This window comes from Pseudophryne corroboree, chromosome 3 (genome assembly GCF_028390025.1).
Source record: "Pseudophryne corroboree isolate aPseCor3 chromosome 3, aPseCor3.hap2, whole genome shotgun sequence".
Classification (NCBI taxonomy): Eukaryota; Metazoa; Chordata; class Amphibia; order Anura; family Myobatrachidae; genus Pseudophryne; species Pseudophryne corroboree.
The window spans coordinates 456,641,412-456,660,341 of NC_086446.1; the positions used below are offsets into that span (position 1 = coordinate 456,641,412).

Genomic DNA, 18,930 nt, shown 5'->3' on the forward strand with positions numbered 1-18,930 from the left:
CTCCTTGCCACTACATAAATCCTTGTGCCAATGTCTGCATTTTTATGTACCAAGTGCAACTGTGAATTATAGTTTATCTCAGGGGACAGATTGTTGGTTCGTGTATAACCTGAGCATAGGAGTGCATCTCTGTCGGTTTCACAGTCGGGTGTGTGAAGAGTAGTTGTGATACAAGGAAATGATACCAGGTGATCATAAGCTCCTTCTTCTCCAGCAAAGCATCCTCATCTCCGAGCAAAACCTATTTGCAATGCAAAAAAATAGAATCAAGATTGGTCTCAAGTTGGTCACATAAAGGCAGACCTGTCTCTTACAGACCATAGTCTATTTAAAGAGGAACAGAGCGTCACATGGTACAATTGGTAAAGTCTACACCTCTCTAAAACATCCCTGATCTCATTCTCTTAATAAATCAGAGACACCACAGATATGTCATGTAATATTAAGAGAAAGGAAAGACTAAATAATCCAATACAAGCACACATGTAACAGCAGCCCACTCTCACCTTACAGATGGCTTCCATTTGGGGACTGGATGAGAAGGTCCCACTCTGCAAGTGACGTGCACATTTCTCCTGCCAGCTTTGCCATTTTAATTCAAATTCTGTCAGTGTCTGAGACCCTGCAGACTGCAGCAAATAGACAAAATAAAATACATACAAAAACCTTAATGCAAAGAGAAAAACAGTTAACTCTTAATGATTACATACTAAGGGGCGGATTTATTCACGAGTTTTATCATCTGCAACAAGGTTTAAACTCCTAGAGCAGACAGCGTAATCTGATCCCTGAGTCCAAGAGGAAGTCTGTCCTAGAGATGCAGCGATGCGACAAAACTACATCCCAAGAAGGGTTGGGTACGGGATCGCGGCGGTCAGAATACAGACGCCGGGATCCCGACTGCCAGAATGCCGGCAGGGGGGCAAGCACAACGAAGCCCATTGCGGGCTCGGCGCACTCGCCACAGGTTCCATTGCCACTCCATGGGTGTTGTGGATACCAAGGAGTGGGAATAGCTGTGGCGGTGCTGCCGGCATTCTGGAGGTCAGGATCCCGGAGTCTGTATTCTGACCGCCTGGATCCTGACCACATCCCCCCAAGACTGCACTGATTAATTTGATAGGTGACACTTGCATATCTGTGTTCGACTAAGTCTGAATCTTTATACGAAGTGCTACAATGCAGCGGCCGTAGCTTTTATCGTCCCAAGTCCTGTTAAGCTTCGCATAAAGATTCAGTCACAGGCAGATATACAGGTGCTTCATATCAAATTAATCAGTGCAATCTCGTGAAGCAGTTTTGTCACCTCAGACTGCAACTAAAACACACATTCAAGCAAAAAATACGCTAGAACGCTCAGTGCAACACACTCATGCCAGATGTCTCACGCCGCATGGCATATTGAGGCTAGGTGTACGAGGACACTACTGTATAGGGCAACTGGCTCAGACTGGCTATAAAGCAATTTAGATTGGCCACTGTCTATCTTTCCATGCTTGGCACTAGGAGAAAAGAAAGGAGAGAACACTTGTATGTGTAAACTACAGACATAAGCGAAGAAAGGGAGGGAACCCACAGTAACACAAGACCCCCCTACTTTCCCTCAGATCAGAGGGCAGGAGGAGGAGGAGGAGAAGGAGCTGCTGCCATGTCCTTTGGATTACTTGCTGGTGTAGAAATCCCACCAAACAATAGGTGCTAGATAGGGATCTCTGTCAAGAGCCCAGCATTAAAGGAAAACTGCCGCCTACAAAAGATGTCCAGCTCTACTCTGTGCCTAGTAGCAGGTTGTTATAACAAGCAGCTCCCAATTGACTTCCCTACATTGCAGCAGGGACATCACACCAACTCTTTCCACGCAGGCTTTCGTGCTGGAGACCAATTACGCTCAAAACACAGCTCACATCTCCAACCGGACGGACTGATAGAGTGTTGCTGGATGGCATGGGAACAAGCAGCCCCACACACTAACCTGCAGCAACAGTGACTAGGTGTCTCCTGACATCTTCCAAATATATGCTTCTGGCATCTCTATTACTAATTCAATATGTCCCCAAGCTTGGAGAATATTCAAACTGAGTGGGGGTGGCTGTTTCAGGTTGTAGCACACCACAGCTGGTCCAATCATCTCCAACCCAACACAGCTTCAGAGTGGTTTGACCTAAACAAAGTGGAATATTTGTGGTATGCCGGATCCCACCCGGGAATTGGAAACGGGTCCTTTTCGGGCGGGATCCGGCATTGGCAGCTGCTGCAGGCTTTCCCGACCCGGCAATAAGCCGGGCAGGTTGCCATAGCAGCAGGCGGGGGAGCCGGCGGCGGGGATGGAGGTGAAAGCGGCGCTGGGAGATGAGCTCATCTCCGCGCCGCCTCTCCCTATCTAGTAAACAGGTCCCGGGTTGCATCGACCCGGGAGCCCGTTTACGCAGCCACTGACCCGGTATTCAACCCGGGTATAACGCTGCTTTATACCCGGGTTGAATTGCCGGGTCAGGCGACCCACGATTTCGTCAATGCCCCTTTCACACCGCACGCCGGGTCGATACCGGGTTATTTGTGCAGTGTGAAAGGGGTATAAGTATTCTCCTGACTCGGAGATCATCTAAAAGAAGGGGTCAGGATAGGGAAAATCATATGGGTTACATCGGTGCCGATGGGCAATTTTTTATACAATAATATTTAAGAGACTAGACCTATTTTAAAAGATGAAAGAAGAAAAAGAAAAAAAAGACTTAGAACAGTAATTAAAGCTGTACCGTAATTGAATAATGGACTACCATAAAGATGTAGGATTCAATAGTTTTAACAGTATGTATAGACTGGTTCATTATCGGTAGTTTCCCCATTGTGAAATGACTTTATGTATAGCTACTGGCCTTTGTGCTCAGTCGTCTTTCAATTGCTTTGGCACACCCCAGTGATGCAATCTGGCCCAGTCCCTCCCACCACAGGGCCTCATTCAGAGATGTTCACAACGTCGATGGTGGGCAGCTGCACATGTGCATAACAGGTCCTGCTTGATCGCATGCAGTGCCCCCAAAGTCGTAACCTGATTGACAGGCTGTGTATATTTGGGGGTACAGGATGGTGATCTGATGTGGCGCTTTCGGGCGCAGCACTTGAAATGCAGATGCTGTCAGGAGGCCCCTTTTTCCTACAGACACCTTAGCATTTTTATACATATCTCTGAATCAGGCCCAGAATCACAGTGAGCAGGTGTTAATAATGACCCAAGTTCACATGTACTGTATATCAAACTCTTCTTATAGCAGTGACAATCAACAGTACTGTTCATTACATATATAGCTTGGGCTGTGTAATCTTGGTTACATACACTGAAAATGGGCATATTCTTCAATAGTTCATCTAGAACTCTGCACATACTCCGGGTGCTCACAGAAGCAGCAGTTTCTTTGGCCAGCAATTGGCGTGCTTCTTCCATACGACCTTGCAAGACAAAACCAGTGATCTGTAGAGGCGGTACAAAGCAGAGAGGTTACCAAGCTATTTCAGTGCATGCATGCACCTAATTCCATCGTGTGTAACACACCTTACCCTTACACCTGAACACTACAAATTAATCACTGACCTAGGGATTGACAGTCATCTGTCATTTATTATGCTGTATGTTTTATTTCATTTTCCCAAAGAATAGAACTAACCCTGGACTATGGTTGTTTAATTGCTTCAGCGCATACTGTAACTATACCACAAGACTAATGCAGTCTGTAAAGAAAAAAGCGGCAGCAACCAATCATAGAACAAATAAAGCAAGGCCGCCCTACATTGAGTTTAGATATTCCTACGGTGCTGCTAAAAACAAAGGATCAGCACAACAACTACTTATTACACTTAAAAACATACACAACATAAGACCATATATAATGTGCAGAATAAATATAATTATTTGTCATAAAATAATCTACATATAAAATAACAGATAGAATTACCTAGGGCTGATGAAGAAGGAGTAGCACACAAACTTGCCTAGCACACCTTGGGGGGATTTCAATTGTTTTGTGGGAAACGTAATGTGCAATTTCTGTCTATGGGGCTAATTCAGACCTGATCGCTGCTGTGCACTTTCGCACAACGGGCGATCAGCTCTGAAATGCGCATGCGCCGCAGTGCGCATGTCAGTGATGCTATCGGCATCTCAGCCCAGCGATCACCTCTACCTGATTGATGTTCGCTGGGCGGGAGGATGTGGGCCAGCGGCGTTTGGCCGCCGTTTTGGGGCCAGGCAATGCAGGCGTGCCCGGACCGTGCAGGGGGCGGGCTGCGCGGCTGTGTGACGTCACACGCAGCCGCTGCGACCTGGGATGCAATAAGTAGCTCCCTGCCAGTGCGCAGGAGCTGCGCAGGTAGGGAGCTACTTGTCAAGTACAAAAGCATCGCCGCCGTGCGATGCTTTTATATTTGTGCGGGGGGGGGGTAGAGCCTGACATGCAGGGCAGACTACCACGTGCTGGGCGTCCCCCCCATTGTCACAGTAAATGATCGTAGATGTACAAAATTTAGCACATATGCGATCAACTCTGAATTACCCCCTATGCCTAGAATTCTGGGTGTATACGATTGCACCCATGAAGACTGGTGTAATTCAGCCACTTACATTTGCTTATGTCAGGATAGGCCTGTACTAATACAAGATGAGTACAGTAAAAGCATACTTGAACAACTGCTAACACTTGGAGCCTGGGACAAAGATAAATATACGCCTTAAAAAGCTGTATGATGTGCTGATGGTCAGGGGCAGATGCATATAGGGGATGACGATGACAGAGTCTAATACTACAGTAGTAAACAACTTTTGATTGGCTGATTGCGAACACTCTGCTGGTGCTGACTGTGAATTTCTCTGTCGCTCTGGCATATATTATGTTTACGTGCACTTGTTTTAGCAAACTTTTTTCTGTACAAAACCATGAGAAGTTTCTGCTGTATTAGAGAGGCTTTAGCCATTTCTCCTTCAATCCATAGGGGACACAGGCTCTACGATAGGCTGTTCTAAAGCTATTTCCTCCAAGGGAGGGGATGCTCCTGAACTGCACAGAGAACCCTTCGGCCAAAGATCGCAGAAGCAAACAGATCAAATGGATAGAATTTGAAAAAAGCATGGGCAGAGGACCACATGGCCGCATTACAAAGCTGCTTCGTAGAGGCGCCAGATCGAGCTGCCCAAGAAAGCCCCACTGACCAGGAAGAATGAGCTGTCACCACGGCTGCGACAGGAAGGTCAGCTGTTGAGTAAGCATGGCCAAAGTCTGTTTGGTAGCTGGAAAGCCCCATTTGTGGTAGTCATACAGGACAAAGGAGGACTCTGAGTTACGGAGTTCATTCGTCCTGTATGAAGGCCTGCACGACATCCAAGGAGGCAAAGAATCAGGAGCCGTAAAGGCCGGAACCACAATCTCCTGTTAATATGAAACCAAGAGGGAGATGTACTAAGCAGTGAAAAGAGTGAAGCGAGCCAGTGGATAAGTTGCCCATGGCAACCAATCAGCATTCAAGTAACATTTATAATTTGCATACTTTAAAGTTATACAAAGCAGCTGATTGGTTGCCATAAGCAACTTCTCCACTGGCTCATTTTTCCAGTCTGATCACTGCTTCATGAATATACCCCCAAAATAGAAGAAGTGGCAATCCAAAAAATAACAAAACCACAGTTATACTACACAAATTAAATGCATTTTAAATACACAGATGGGTATGTTATCACTTGGGACAATGACGTTTAGTGTCATTCTGATTGACATACCTTCCTTTGCATAAAAAATGCATAATTCAAATACCTGGAAATATCACTTTATTTTCTTGTACGTTTACCTGGTTTATTTACGGCTATCTTAACTTTATCATGGATGTATAAGCTGAGAATGCAGCTATTTTGTTTTGTCAAAAAAAGACCTAACAGTCAGGTGTACCCTCATCTCTAATACAGCCTAATCAACATACAATCACTATAAATTATACATGACGTTCTGGGGGCGGAGCCAGCTGGCATGGCCGCTTTTTAATTCTGCTCCTCCATGCTGCATGAACTATCGGGGGCAATCCTTCCCTGTTTAGGGATCTGCAGAGCTACAACAACTTGTACTCCACTACTGTGGAATCTTTCCTGCACTCGTGGACACCTCTATTGTGCCCGTCCGTGGAGATTTGCCCCGGAGTCAAGCCATCAGCTGAGATGGTCCGCATGACCGCCGACGTGGTGTTGGCGTGAATCCGTGCTCCCGCACACTGACTACTCTTAGCTGCTACCTGTGACCGGGTGCTTCCCTTCACTACCCTGTGTGCCGCCTACCCTTTGAAAGCTGTCTCTGGATCGCCCTTGCAGCGCTGTGGCTATCAGCTGTGGACCCGGCGTGGGACACTGTATGACGGGAGGCCTGACAACTGAGCCGGTGGACATCACGATAAGGGACTCCTACCTCCTCCTTGCAGCTGGTATCTGCGGCCTGAGCGCCGGCTGACGGGGGCGCCCCCTGCTTCGGGGAGATCCACGGCGGCTCGTTTGCTGGAGTGGTGCGGCCGCTCTCCATGCCGGCCCTGCACGTTTCCCACGACACCGGACTGACGCTGGCACCCTGCTGCTGTGGACACCATCACTGCTATTTACCTGATCTGGCTGGCTGTGCAATCTAACCGTGGATACTCCCGGCGCTGCTGCGAAGGTGTCTGATCCTGACTGGGGGTTTGCTGCAATATCATAGGCTGTGAGGTGCCTGGGCCCCTCTGACGATCCCTGGTTCTTGTGTCCCGGTCCTCTGACTCTTGGATTCGTCCCCCCCCCCCCCCCGCAAGGTACTAACATTGTGTGTGTATACCTTTCTCTTTTCTATTAACATCTCTCACAATACCTCCTTTTACCCTCCACTTTGAACCGTCCTCCCTTCTGTGTGTACCGAATCCCCCACCTCGCCTTCCCTCCCCTTCTCCGATCCATTTTTCCCCACTGATGACTCTCTTTCATTGCCTCCGCCCTGCCTCCTGAACATTCGTACTTTTGGTTTGTCTAGACCACCAGATCCTCCCTGCTACACGCTTCCTGGAATCAGCTGACCATTGCGCCTTTTGCAAGAACATGTGCTACGGTTACACCATATGCAGATACTGCCCTATGCATACCCCAAGCCCTTCAGTGCTTTTACCACACCCTAACATGCTGACCCGGTCTACATAGCACTATACCGTTTGGAAGCCTGCTGTATTTCCTGAGACGCCTGTCATTCGTGATAAGTGACTTTCTTGTTGCCATTGTATGTAATGTCAAAGTCAGAAAAATATCACGCTGCACATTGCCATATATGCACCTCATGCGTGTGCCCGCTGCACGAGCATGAGCTCGAGCTCTCCCGTGCGTGCGTATACTCGCGGTCGCGTGCACTCGCAGGCGTGCGGTATGCACATTTACGGTAGAGTTTGTGTTCGTCTAGCGGGCGACTCAATCGTAACATATTTTAGTCATATAATGTATTTTGTAGATTATGGTCCCTTTGATAGAATCTGAAAGTTTAGTTAATATAGCATGTTCGGGGACAGAGAGATTCCTCTTTGTTTGATACGAAGGGTCAGACAGGGGTTACACAGTGGTGTTTAGTATCCATCGGAAGAGAATATAATTAGCAATATTCCGGTGTTGGTTTGAAGCGGATTACTCGCTCGTGCGTATAGTTATGGACATAAGAAGTTTATGGACATTTACTATATTTGCACTTTATTACCCATGCGGCGGGAAACCCAGTTTCCCTCCCACCTGAGCAGTTTGAAATAGTCACAGCCCACCTGTATGAACCAACCTATGACCTTTTGTTATAATGCAGAGACGAATTCCTGTGTCCAATGAACAATAAGAATGTAGGGACCATTGTACTGTATTGTGTGTAGTGTATAAAAAGACAAGCCGATCTGGGCCAGCTCTCTACTCTTCTCAACGGTTCTCATTGCTGATAATCGGGAGCTGGATATCCAGAAAGGCGCTTGCGATTGTTTCCCCTGGTGCGTAAGTTCTCTGCAACCATATTTGTCTCCTAGTTTGTTGTAAGCCATTCTCTCTCTCTCCTTCCCCCTTAAATGTAATTGTGTCTTTGTTGTATTTTAAACGTGTAGTAACTCGGTTAGGTATTTTATGTTAGTTTGGTAGTGTATAACTTGTATTGTGTATTCTTTTGCGATTGAACGTTCATTCTCTCCCTTAAAAGGTGTTAGACCCTTAGACCGGTATTTGAGTGTTTATTATATTGCAAAAGGGTTCTCAGAGCGTAAGAGTCGCTCATACAGCTTTTAAACTAACAAGGTTACACTGTGTTGCATTTACACCTTATCACTGCACAAAGGTTTACAATTTAAGTACATTGTTTATGGTATTGTTACAAATGTTTAACTCTGTGAGCGTCAGCGCCGCTCGTGGTCTCGAGCGTCCGCTACGCTGATAGCGTATCATTACGTTAGTCGGAAGCCTATAGCGTGCTTGCCTTTACGCTGTAAGCCGTGAGCGAACGTGCCGCTCGTGCGTCTCGTCCACGGCTAAGCGTTTGTACGCTACGTGCGTACTCTTACGGTATACCAATTACTCCAATAGCGTACTGAGTCTCTTAACCTTTTAGCGTGTTTAATATAGGATATAGATTAGGCTTTATCAATTGGGGACTCGCCCGCTCTTCACATATCTGCACTAGGTAATTTCAGCAGACATTATCGGTCAGCAAAAGGCGGGAGGTAATATTCCTCGTAGTGCTGACCAGATAAGCGTCTGCTTCGCTTAGTAAGGAGTGCTGAAGGAATCCGGAACCGGAAGGTAAGAACAGTACATTATTGTCTTTTAAAACCTGTTTAGTTTCTGTTTTGCGAACGCACGCATAAGCACACACACCTGTATCTCGTGTTTAGCATTATTTGTCCATACCTCATTCTCCTGATTGCCACACACTAGTGATAACGTGTTGAGACATTTGTTGTTATTAATAGTTAAAAGATAAATATTTAAGGGAATAATTGTAAAAGGCACGCACACAATCTCGCCTAGAATACAAGGGAGATTTGAGTGGTGTTCAGTGAAGGATTACTGTTAAAGATCATTCACATTGATAAACGTGTAGTGTGTTACTGTGGACGTACTTGATCTGCGTACACGTGTCCTTACAAGGGCAGGGCGTACGCAACGCAAGGGTCGACGCACGGAGCGTATATTACGCAACGGAGCGTACGGATACGCCCACATAATACAAACCGCACGATAGTATTGTTTTAATAGGCGATAAGGAAGTAACGCGAAAATAACACAAATCTATCTCAAATCCAAAAGTTTAAAGTTAAAAGAAAAAGACTTTTTCTGTTGCAATTCTTCTGGGTTAGACTATTACTGAATGAAAGGAATTCTGTACAGAAATAAGAGTGTTCGAATGTAAGAGTGTGTATATATAAGATTTCTCTTTTATTACGGAAGTAGGAACCATAGGCCAGTAGAAAGAGGTACACCAGCAAGAGTGATAGCGTGGGGTGGCTTGGGAGGCGTCCCTTGTTAATCTCGACATATTTATGAGCAGTAGAGTCTGCTGTACATAACAGACCAGGAGGTCAAGGACCAGGAGGTTCAGGTACAGCAGACTAGAAGTAGAGAGCACAACCGAAGAGGGTTGGTGCGAGACCCATATAGGCCAAAGAAGCTCATTGCTGAAGGAATTCGCAGCCGAAATTTTCGATTCCACTGATCGTTCCGCACATAAGATTAGTTGCTTGTGTGCAGATACGATTGTACCGCATGTGATTGTGTGCATTAGCGTGTCTTGAATTCAGACGAACGCTACTTGCACATTGTTAACGTGATTTGTGTAATTTTTTTTATTTTAAGGGAAGTAGCCTGATCACTCAGGGACATTCCAGCGACTGATACTTGCTGGGGAGGGTAAGACACTCCCACACGCCCGAGCAAGTAGACGTACTTAGGTGCCCTAGGTTGGGTACGGAACCTCTGGGAACTTTGGTCGCCGTATTGGCCAGCGTGGGCGGAGTTAAGTGGGCGGACCTCGTTGCAAAACCCCCACCGCAGCCGTACCCCGGACATCTTGGTTTCTGTAAGGTTGCCGAAGACCCTGATTTGAAGTCAGAGGTAGTGAAAGCAGCACCTGCAGAGATGGGGGCCAGTTGTTCAGGTAAGGGGTGATCAACCGAGGTTCAGGCTGATTTGGTAAACCGACCAATCGGGTCGGCAAGGTATATCATGTGTGAGAAATATGGTCATCACACAGAAATGTTGTGCAATGAATGGGAAAGGATGACTGTGCATGACGGGGAAAAGTTTCCCCGGGTAGGTAGTTTTAACCCAGAAGTATTACAGAATTTAAGGAGAAGAGTGTGCCTGATTAAATCTTCAAAAAGGCGTATTAAACATTATGATTATTTAACATTGTGGCAACAGGAAGGTGAAATACAAAGGGGATTGGCGCAAGCCACTGGATCTAACCCTATCAGGAAACTGATAGCCACTGCACCCCCACCACCGTACATACCTGGAGAGAAATTGGTTGCAGAGAATGGCACTCAGGGTTATGTTAAATGTGTAGAAGTTAAGGATAATGTAACCAAAGTAATTAATGATAACACTAATCCGTGCAAGTTGTACCCTGTTTTGAACTTTCCCCAGGATTGTGACCAAGAGGATGAGCCCACAACAATATCAGCACTCTCCCTAGCAGCCACCATATCAGAAACAGCAGTAGGCACGACCCAACCCATAAGATTAGTATCAAAGGCCCCTAGCGGAGGGACAGGTGAGGTCGTATCGACTGGTAAGTACGGCACCATACACTATGCTGAAACCATTTCACCACATGTTGTAGAATCTACTCAGAATGATGTTGTTGGACTTAATCCTGTTAGGGTAATTGCAGTGCCAAATGGGAAAACTGACACTTCAGGAGCAACTCCTGTCAGGAACATCGCCATGCACTGTCCCTTTTCCCGAGCAGAATTAAGATCAATGATGTCTGAATTCCCTGATCCTAGGAAAGACTTAGTTGCATGTCAAAAGTATATTAGGGAGCTAGGAAATTCTGCAGAGCCAAATAACAAAGATTGGAGGCCAGTTTTGAGGGCATGTTTACCCCCCAGTGTTGATCCGTTAAAGTTTATCGCTGATTGCAAGTTAGATGAGGAAGTACCACTAACAGACGAGTATAATCAGGATAATGTAAAGAGAATCAACTTACAGTTAGGGGTATATTTTCCTGCAGTAGTAAAGCGGAATAAAATCTTTACAATAAAACAAAAAGAAGGTGAATCCACACCAGAGTATTTTCACCGGGCTCTGCAGGATATGGCTAGGTACACTGGTATAGATGACATTAAAACTAATGTACACCACAGGGAAGTAGCTGTTTCAGTATTAATGGACGGTCTAAAGGAGGTTTTAAGGAATAGAATACAAACCACTAGGCCTGATTGGAGAGGTATGTCGGTGGATGCATTGGGAGAGGCTGCTGCTGGGCATGATCGGAATATCATCAGACACAGGGAGTCACAGAGTGATAAATTAATGGCTGTAAGCATACAGGCCCTCACTACCCGGCCACCTCAGCCCAAAACTGTGACCCCTGTGGGTAAGTCAAGAGGTATAAAATGTTATAGTTGTCACAGAGAGGGACACATGTCACGTGATTGTAAAGCAAGACAAATACAAAATTCATATCAATCCCCTAGACAACGACCTGATACGAGACATTGGGATCAAGGACCGAAAGGGCGGAGCTATGAGCCACATGCAGGGGAAACAAAAAGGTATCCCCCAAGAAGAGACTGGCAAATCTCTGATAGTTCCCATCTACCCCCACCACAAGTAATTGCTGCCAGCGCGATTCAGGGAGGTCACCATACCCAATAGGGGTGTGGCCACACCTGTAATCTGCAGCCAGTTAAATTGATTGCAAGTCTTGGAAGTGAACCCGAGATCACAATTGATGTAGCTGGTAAATCATTCAATTTCCTTGTAGATACGGGGGCGGCCAAATCAGTGATAAATTCGACAGTGGGCATGAGAACCACTGGTAAAACAATTCCAGCCATGGGAGTAACGGGAGTAGTACAGCACTACCCTGTTAGCAAACCAGCAGAGATTACAATAGGGCCTTTGCATACCAAGCATTCCTTTTTGCTGGCTGCATCGGCACCGACTAATCTCCTGGGAAGAGATTTATTGTGTAAAATGGGGTGCGTCATTTATTGTACTCCTGAAGGCGTATTCTTAGACATACCTGAGAATCACGCTCAGGAAGTACGAGACATGCTAGACTCCCCATCAAAATTAATGTCACATACCGTTATGATAAATAGGAGTTCATCCCAGGTAGAAGCAATGACATCCCAAATACCAGAGTCACTTTGGACTAAAGATGGACAAGACACTGGATTAATGGCAAACGTAGCTCCAGTAGTTGTGCAAGTAAAAGATGGTAGGATAGCTCCAAAAATCCCACAATACCCTCTGAAGCCAGAGGTGGAGTTAGGAGTATACCCCGTAATAGAGCGCTTGCTACAACAGGGCATTCTGGTAAGAACATCCAGCACTGCCAATAGTCCCATCTTCCCTGTGAAAAAGAGTGGGGGGAGGGGTTACAGGCTAGTGCAGGATCTAAGGAGGATTAACAAAATAGTTGAGAGCCAGTTCCCCGTAGTGCCAAATCCAGCTGTCATCCTTATGCAAATCCCTCCCACTGCGAAATTTTTCACTGTTATTGACCTTTGCTCAGCCTTCTTCTCGGTACCTCTGCACCCTGACAGCCAATATTTGTTTGCATTCACATACAGAGAAGTCCAATACACATGGACTCGATTACCACAAGGTTTCATAGACAGTCCAAGTATATTTTCACAGGCTTTGCATGATTGTTTACAGTCTTTCCAACCAGAGAGTGGATCAATATTGATACAGTATGTGGATGATCTACTACTGTGTTCAGATTCACTGGAAGCATCCCTGAAAGATACGAAACCGAAATGTTTCATCTTTCAGACACAGGACACAAGGTTTCTAAAGACAAGTTGCAATTATGCCAGACTAAAGTAAAATATTTGGGACACTGTCTGACACAGGGACTGAGACACCTGACCGCTGATAGAATCCAAGCAATTCGAGACATGACTCTGCCACAAACCCAGCAACAGATCAGAACGTTTCTAGGAATGTGTGGGTATTGCCGTAACTGGATCCCAGGTTTTTCCATTCTAGCATTACCTTTGCAGGAGATGGTCTCAAACAAACCTGATCGGATTTCGCATACAGACAAATCCGAGACGGCATTTGAGAGACTTAAACAGTGCCTAACGCAGGCACCAGCATTAGGTATGCCAGACTATGGGAAACCCTTTGAGCTGTACGGAACAGAAAGTGCTGGTTGCGCGGCAGGCGTCCTAACCCAAAAGCACGGTGATGCCAGCAGGCCGGTAGCATACTACAGCGCTCAGCTAGATACGGTAGCGCGATCTCTCCCCACATGCTTGCGAAGTGTCGCTGCGATAGCATTGCTAGTAACGAAAAAGCGAAGATGTAGTGCTAGGACACAACCTCACAATCCATACACCACATGCAGTGTCAGCCTTGCTGAATTCGGCTCAAACTAGACACGTCTCATCAGCACGGTTTACAAGATGGGAATTGGCATTAATGGCCCCCGTAAACATCACCATAAAGAGATGCAGTGCATTAAATCCGGCAACGTATCTCCCAGGTGTGCCTGGACAGGCACAAAGGGTGGAGGATGAGAGTAATAGTGAAGGAGGATTTAAGACAGGGGATGACACGCATGATTGTATGGAATATTTGACCCAAAATTTCACGGCAAGGCCTGACATCAGTGACAACCCACTGGAAGATGTAGATCTTACTTTCTACACTGACGGTAGTTGTCACAGACAGACTGACTCGGGAGACTTGTGTACTGGATACGCAGTCGTAGATGACAAAGGCACCATAGAAGCAGAACCGCTAGGCCCACCTCACTCAGCCCAGGTTGCTGAACTGGTTGCCCTAACCAGAGCATGTGAATTGGCTAAGGGCAAATCAGCCAATATCTATACCGATTCTAGATACGCATTCGGAGTAGTCCATGATTTCGGAGCCCTATGGCGCCTTAGAAATTTCATGACGGCAGCTGGTACACCGGTAGCGCATGCAGCCCACATCAAAAGGCTTCTAACAGCGATACAGGAACCCGACAGAGTGGCTGTTATCAAGTGTAAAGCACATACAAATAGCCAAGACCCGGTATCACTTGGTAACAGCCGAGCAGACGAAGCTGCTAAGTTAGCAGCTGGTACCCCCAGACAGACAGACACCACACAACTGATGGTATTTAATACCGTCAACACACAGAAATTGTGTGAAATGCAAAATTTGTGTTCCACACAGGAAAAGGCAGTTTGGAGGGCAAAAGGATATGGCCAGGAGTCCTCAGGACTCTGGACAGATGGGTAGGGTAAACCAGTGGCACCCAGAGCATACCTTCCAAGTTTAGCGGAAGCAGCACATGGGCTGACTCATCTAAGCAAGGAAGGGATGTGCAAGTTGGTAAGAGCATATTGGTGCGCCCCAGGATTTTCTTCCCATGCGGGAAAAAGGGCAATGACATGCCTCACCTGCTTGAGGAAGAATATCGGAAAGGCAATACCAACAGAACCATCTCATATCCCACCTACAGGCGGCCCTTTTCAGGTAATACAAATTGATTTCATACAATTACCCCCTTGTCGAAATTTGAAGTATGTACAAGTTTGTATAGATGTGTTTTCAAATTGGGTCGAAGCATTTCCTGCGGCCACAAACACCGCTATGTTTACTGCTAAGAAAATTGTGCAGGAATTTGTGTGTAGATACGGTATCCCTAGGATAATTGAAAGTGATAGGGGTACCCATTTTACAGGTGATGTCTTTCAAGGAATGTGTAAGTTGATGGGAATTGACAGTAACCTGCACACTCCATACCGCCCCCAGGCGAGTGCGAAAGTAGAAAGAGTGAACAGCACTATTAAAAATAAATTGAGCAAAGTTATGGCGGAAACAGGATTAACATGGCCAGAAGCTTTGCCCATTGTATTATACAGCATCAGAACCACTCCCAGGTCCCCTCTTAATCTGTCCCCTTTTGAAATTCTGTTCGGTCGACAACCGCATGTTATGATTAACCCTCAGGATGATTTGAAGTGTAACAATGAAGTGACTGTAAAGTATTTGGTTAAGATGAGTAAACAGCTAAAGAATCAGAATGATAATTTGAAGTTGGCGATTCCTGATCTGCCAGATAGTAATTGTCATGACATTGAACCTGGGGATTATGTAATGATACGGAATTTTCTACGCTCAGGTTGCCTTATTGACAGATGGGAAGGACCATACCAAGTCTTATTGATTAGCACGACAGCATTGAAGGTTGCAGAGAGAGAGAGACTTGGGTTCATTTCGTCCCATTGTAAGAAGGTTGCTGATCCAGAGAGGTCCCGTGATAAAGAACAGACGGTAGAGGAAGTTGTATCACTGGAGTGTCTGTTTCAGGAGGACTGAGACGGCACCTGAGCATTGAGAATAATAAGATCGGAGGCAGTTGTCGATTCCCTGTTCCCTTTTATTGTTTTTCTCCACTTCCCATCCCATCTCCCTCAATTATTTTTTTCCCCCTTCTCATTCTTCTCCATTTCCTCCTATAAGATGGACTTGCCCCAAGAGACTGTGATCCGGATTTTCCTGTTGACCATGATGTTGACCAGAGCAGTCTGTTCCGGCGAGAGTACCATGAAGGTCAAGAGAGGTTCTGGAATGGGTTCTGATGACAAAGTTGGAGGCGTAGATTTCCAAGAACAACATAATCATCAAGCAAAGGCGAGTATCAGAAAACGATCCGATAGCATTGACAATAGGAGGAATTGTGAAGGATTGTTAGCTGAAGAGAACTGTATCTGTAGACTCTGTGACAGTGTAGTTGAGGATGGGTGCATCAAGAAATGTCAGTCCAGTTTTAATATCCACATGGACCGGCATTCATTGAGTGACTATCACTCCTTAGTGGGTAAAGTGTTAAATCAGACAGATTGTTGGGTATGCTCTCAAGTACCTCAAGGCCATAGCAAATCAGGATTAGTGCCATTCCCTTTAACTATAGGGTAGGTACTTGAGCTAAGTGGTGGGAGGCCGGTGGACAGGAGGTTTAATATCTCCAGTCCTCCTAGTTTGAAGCTCCACCAATATCATGTGGATCGATCCCTAGTATGTTTTAACATTTCCAATCCCCGAAAGCCGGGAAATTGGGAAGTATCATGGAATAACCAAACCATGACCTTTTCATACAGAGCCGATAGAATGCCTACAGATACAGAATTTATACGCCACATAGCCGGTAGTGGAAAATATTTCCGATATAGGTATACCCTAGGAAGTAGGATCATGAGAGTTGGAGAAGTATCACCAGGATACTGTGCACATATCGTACAAACTGATACGTGTACTAAACAGATGGGAGAATTAGGGTTAGGAGATTTCATATGGAAAATGTGTAATATGGTTATGTCCTACTCCGTCCCATATGTTCTCCCCGATGATGCATATTTCATATGCGGGAGGAAGGCGTATAAGTGGCTTGCCCCAAACTCAGAAGGGTTATGTTATATTGGAAAAGTACTGCCTGAGGTAATGACCGTATCTCACACTAAAATGAAGGATATTCACCGCAGTGCCCAAGCTCCTTATACTCACACTCATTACGAGCACATCGTTAAACGGCACCTGATAGAAAGAACAGAGCATCCGGCCTCTGACCTGATCCATGAATCCACCGGGATTCAATTCCTAATCGCGTTAGATATCACTCGTACCGCCAGAGGAGTGATAAATTATAAATATATATCTGTGCTTGCAAATTTATTAGACAATATCACTGAAATGTAAGATGACACATTCAGGTATACCGGAAGGGAGCTCCAAGCTTATAAAACAGAACTGGTTCAGCATAGGATGGTTCTTAATTATCTCACGGCAGTGACGGGTGGATATTGTGTCACACTGGCAACGCAGTACGGCATAAAATGCTGCACTTATATTACGAATAGCACCGAGGACCCGGTCGAGGTCATAGACCAAAAGATGGACGACATTCTCCAATTAAAGTGGGAGTTCCGCAGGAGACACAATCTCACCCTCGCTGCTGTGGGTAATGAGCTGACCGGTTGGGTGTCATGGTTGAACCCGCGAAATTGGTTCTCTGGTTTAGGAGAATGGGCTCAAGGAATTATCATGGATGTAGGGAAATTTCTTTTGTGTATTCTGGGTGTCATCATATTGGTCGGTCTGATATTTAGATGCGTTCGGGTTTTAACAAAGTGTAAACGTAGCGCCCGAGTGATGAGTTTAAGAAGTGAAGATACTGTAATAACAACGACTGATTTGGTTTATGACCCAACGATAGAGACAATGTTGTGATGAAAAATTTTACGCTAGCCCAACACTTTTTGTAAGTCTATGGACATTGAAAAAGCTTTTTGCACACCGTTTATAGCAAAAGCATCGGGAGACTACAGTCAACATGTACATCGAGACAAGACAAGACAAGACACAAGACAAGACCTCAATCGGCAAATGTATATTAAACTCACATAGTTTATGACTACATTTACCATAATTGCTTCTTATCTTCATCTCTACAACCTTCAGGTAATAACACACATAGTCGATAGGGAATATAGGCACAGATATCAGCACTCACATATCCCCCCATTCATGTATCATCAACTAAAATGTGCTCCCCCATTTTGTTGCAACCAAAAGCCGAAAAGAGCTCGGTAAAGTTTGACAGCCCATCCACAGACCCGTACCACGGGATAAGAAGGAATTCAAATGTATACTTCGCAATACCTCGAAGCTTGATTTAAAACACGTACGGCACGATGATACATGACCCCTCAAACATGGACTCATACATACATGCTTCTACTATCTCACTAGGTCATACCGTTTTCCCACCTTCTTCTCTTCTCCCCTACCCAATCATAGAAATGTATTATACATGACATATATTTTTCTCTTTTTGAACTGTTTTAGGAAGTGGCAGTTATTGGTGACTGCCAAAGGGTGGACTGTCAAAGTCAGAAAAATATCATGCTGCACATTGCCATATATGCACCTCATGCGTGTGCCCGCTGCACGAGCATGAGCTCTCCCGTGCGTGCGTATACTCGCGGTCGCGTGCACTCGCAGGCGCGCGGTATGCGCATTTACGGTAGAGTTTGTGTTCGTCTAGCGGGCGACTCAATCGTAACATATTTTAGTCATATAATGTATTTTGTAGATTATGGTCCCTTTGATAGAATCTGAAAGTTTAGTTAATATAGCATGTTCGGGGACAGAGAGATTCCTCTTTGTTTGATACGAAGGGTCAGACAGGGGTTACACAGTGGTGTTTAGTATCCATCGGAAGAGAATATAATTAGCAATATTCCGGTGTTGGTTTGAAGCGGATTACTCGCTCGTGCGTATAGTTATGGACATAAGAAGTTTATGGACATTTACTATATTTGCACTTTATTACCCATGCGGCGGGAAACCCAGTTTCCCTCCCACCTGAGCAGTTTGAAATAGTCACAGCCCACCTGTATGAACCAACCTATGAACTTTTGTTATAATGCAGAGACGAATTCCTGTGTCCAATGAACAATAAGAATGTAGGGACCATTGTACTGTATTGTGTGTAGTGTATAAAAAGACAAGCCGATCTGGGCCAGCTCTCTACTCTTCTCAACGGTTCTCATCACTGATAATCGGGAGCTGGATATCCAGAAAGGCGCTTGCGATTGTTCCCCTTGTGCGTAAGTTCTCTGCAACCATATTTGTCTCCTAGTTTGTTGTAAGCCATTCTCTCTCTCTCCTTCACCCTTAAATGTAATTGTGTC

At 45.5% G+C, this 18,930-nt stretch overlaps 1 protein-coding gene across 4 annotated transcripts in view; it reads right to left on the reverse strand.

Moving 5' to 3' along the window:
- NUP85 (nucleoporin 85) overlaps window positions 1–18,930 on the reverse strand; it is a 165,794-nt gene that overhangs the window by 38,676 nt on the left and 108,188 nt on the right. For all 4 annotated transcript variants that reach the window (XM_063960650.1, XM_063960651.1, XM_063960649.1 and 1 more), the window contains 3 exons: window positions 3,335–3,469; window positions 507–629; window positions 110–241 (listed from right to left, as the gene is read on the reverse strand). In XM_063960650.1, the coding sequence (XP_063816720.1) occupies window positions 110–241; window positions 507–629; window positions 3,335–3,469 (390 nt within the window). The remainder of the gene's footprint in view (window positions 1–109; window positions 242–506; window positions 630–3,334; window positions 3,470–18,930) is intronic.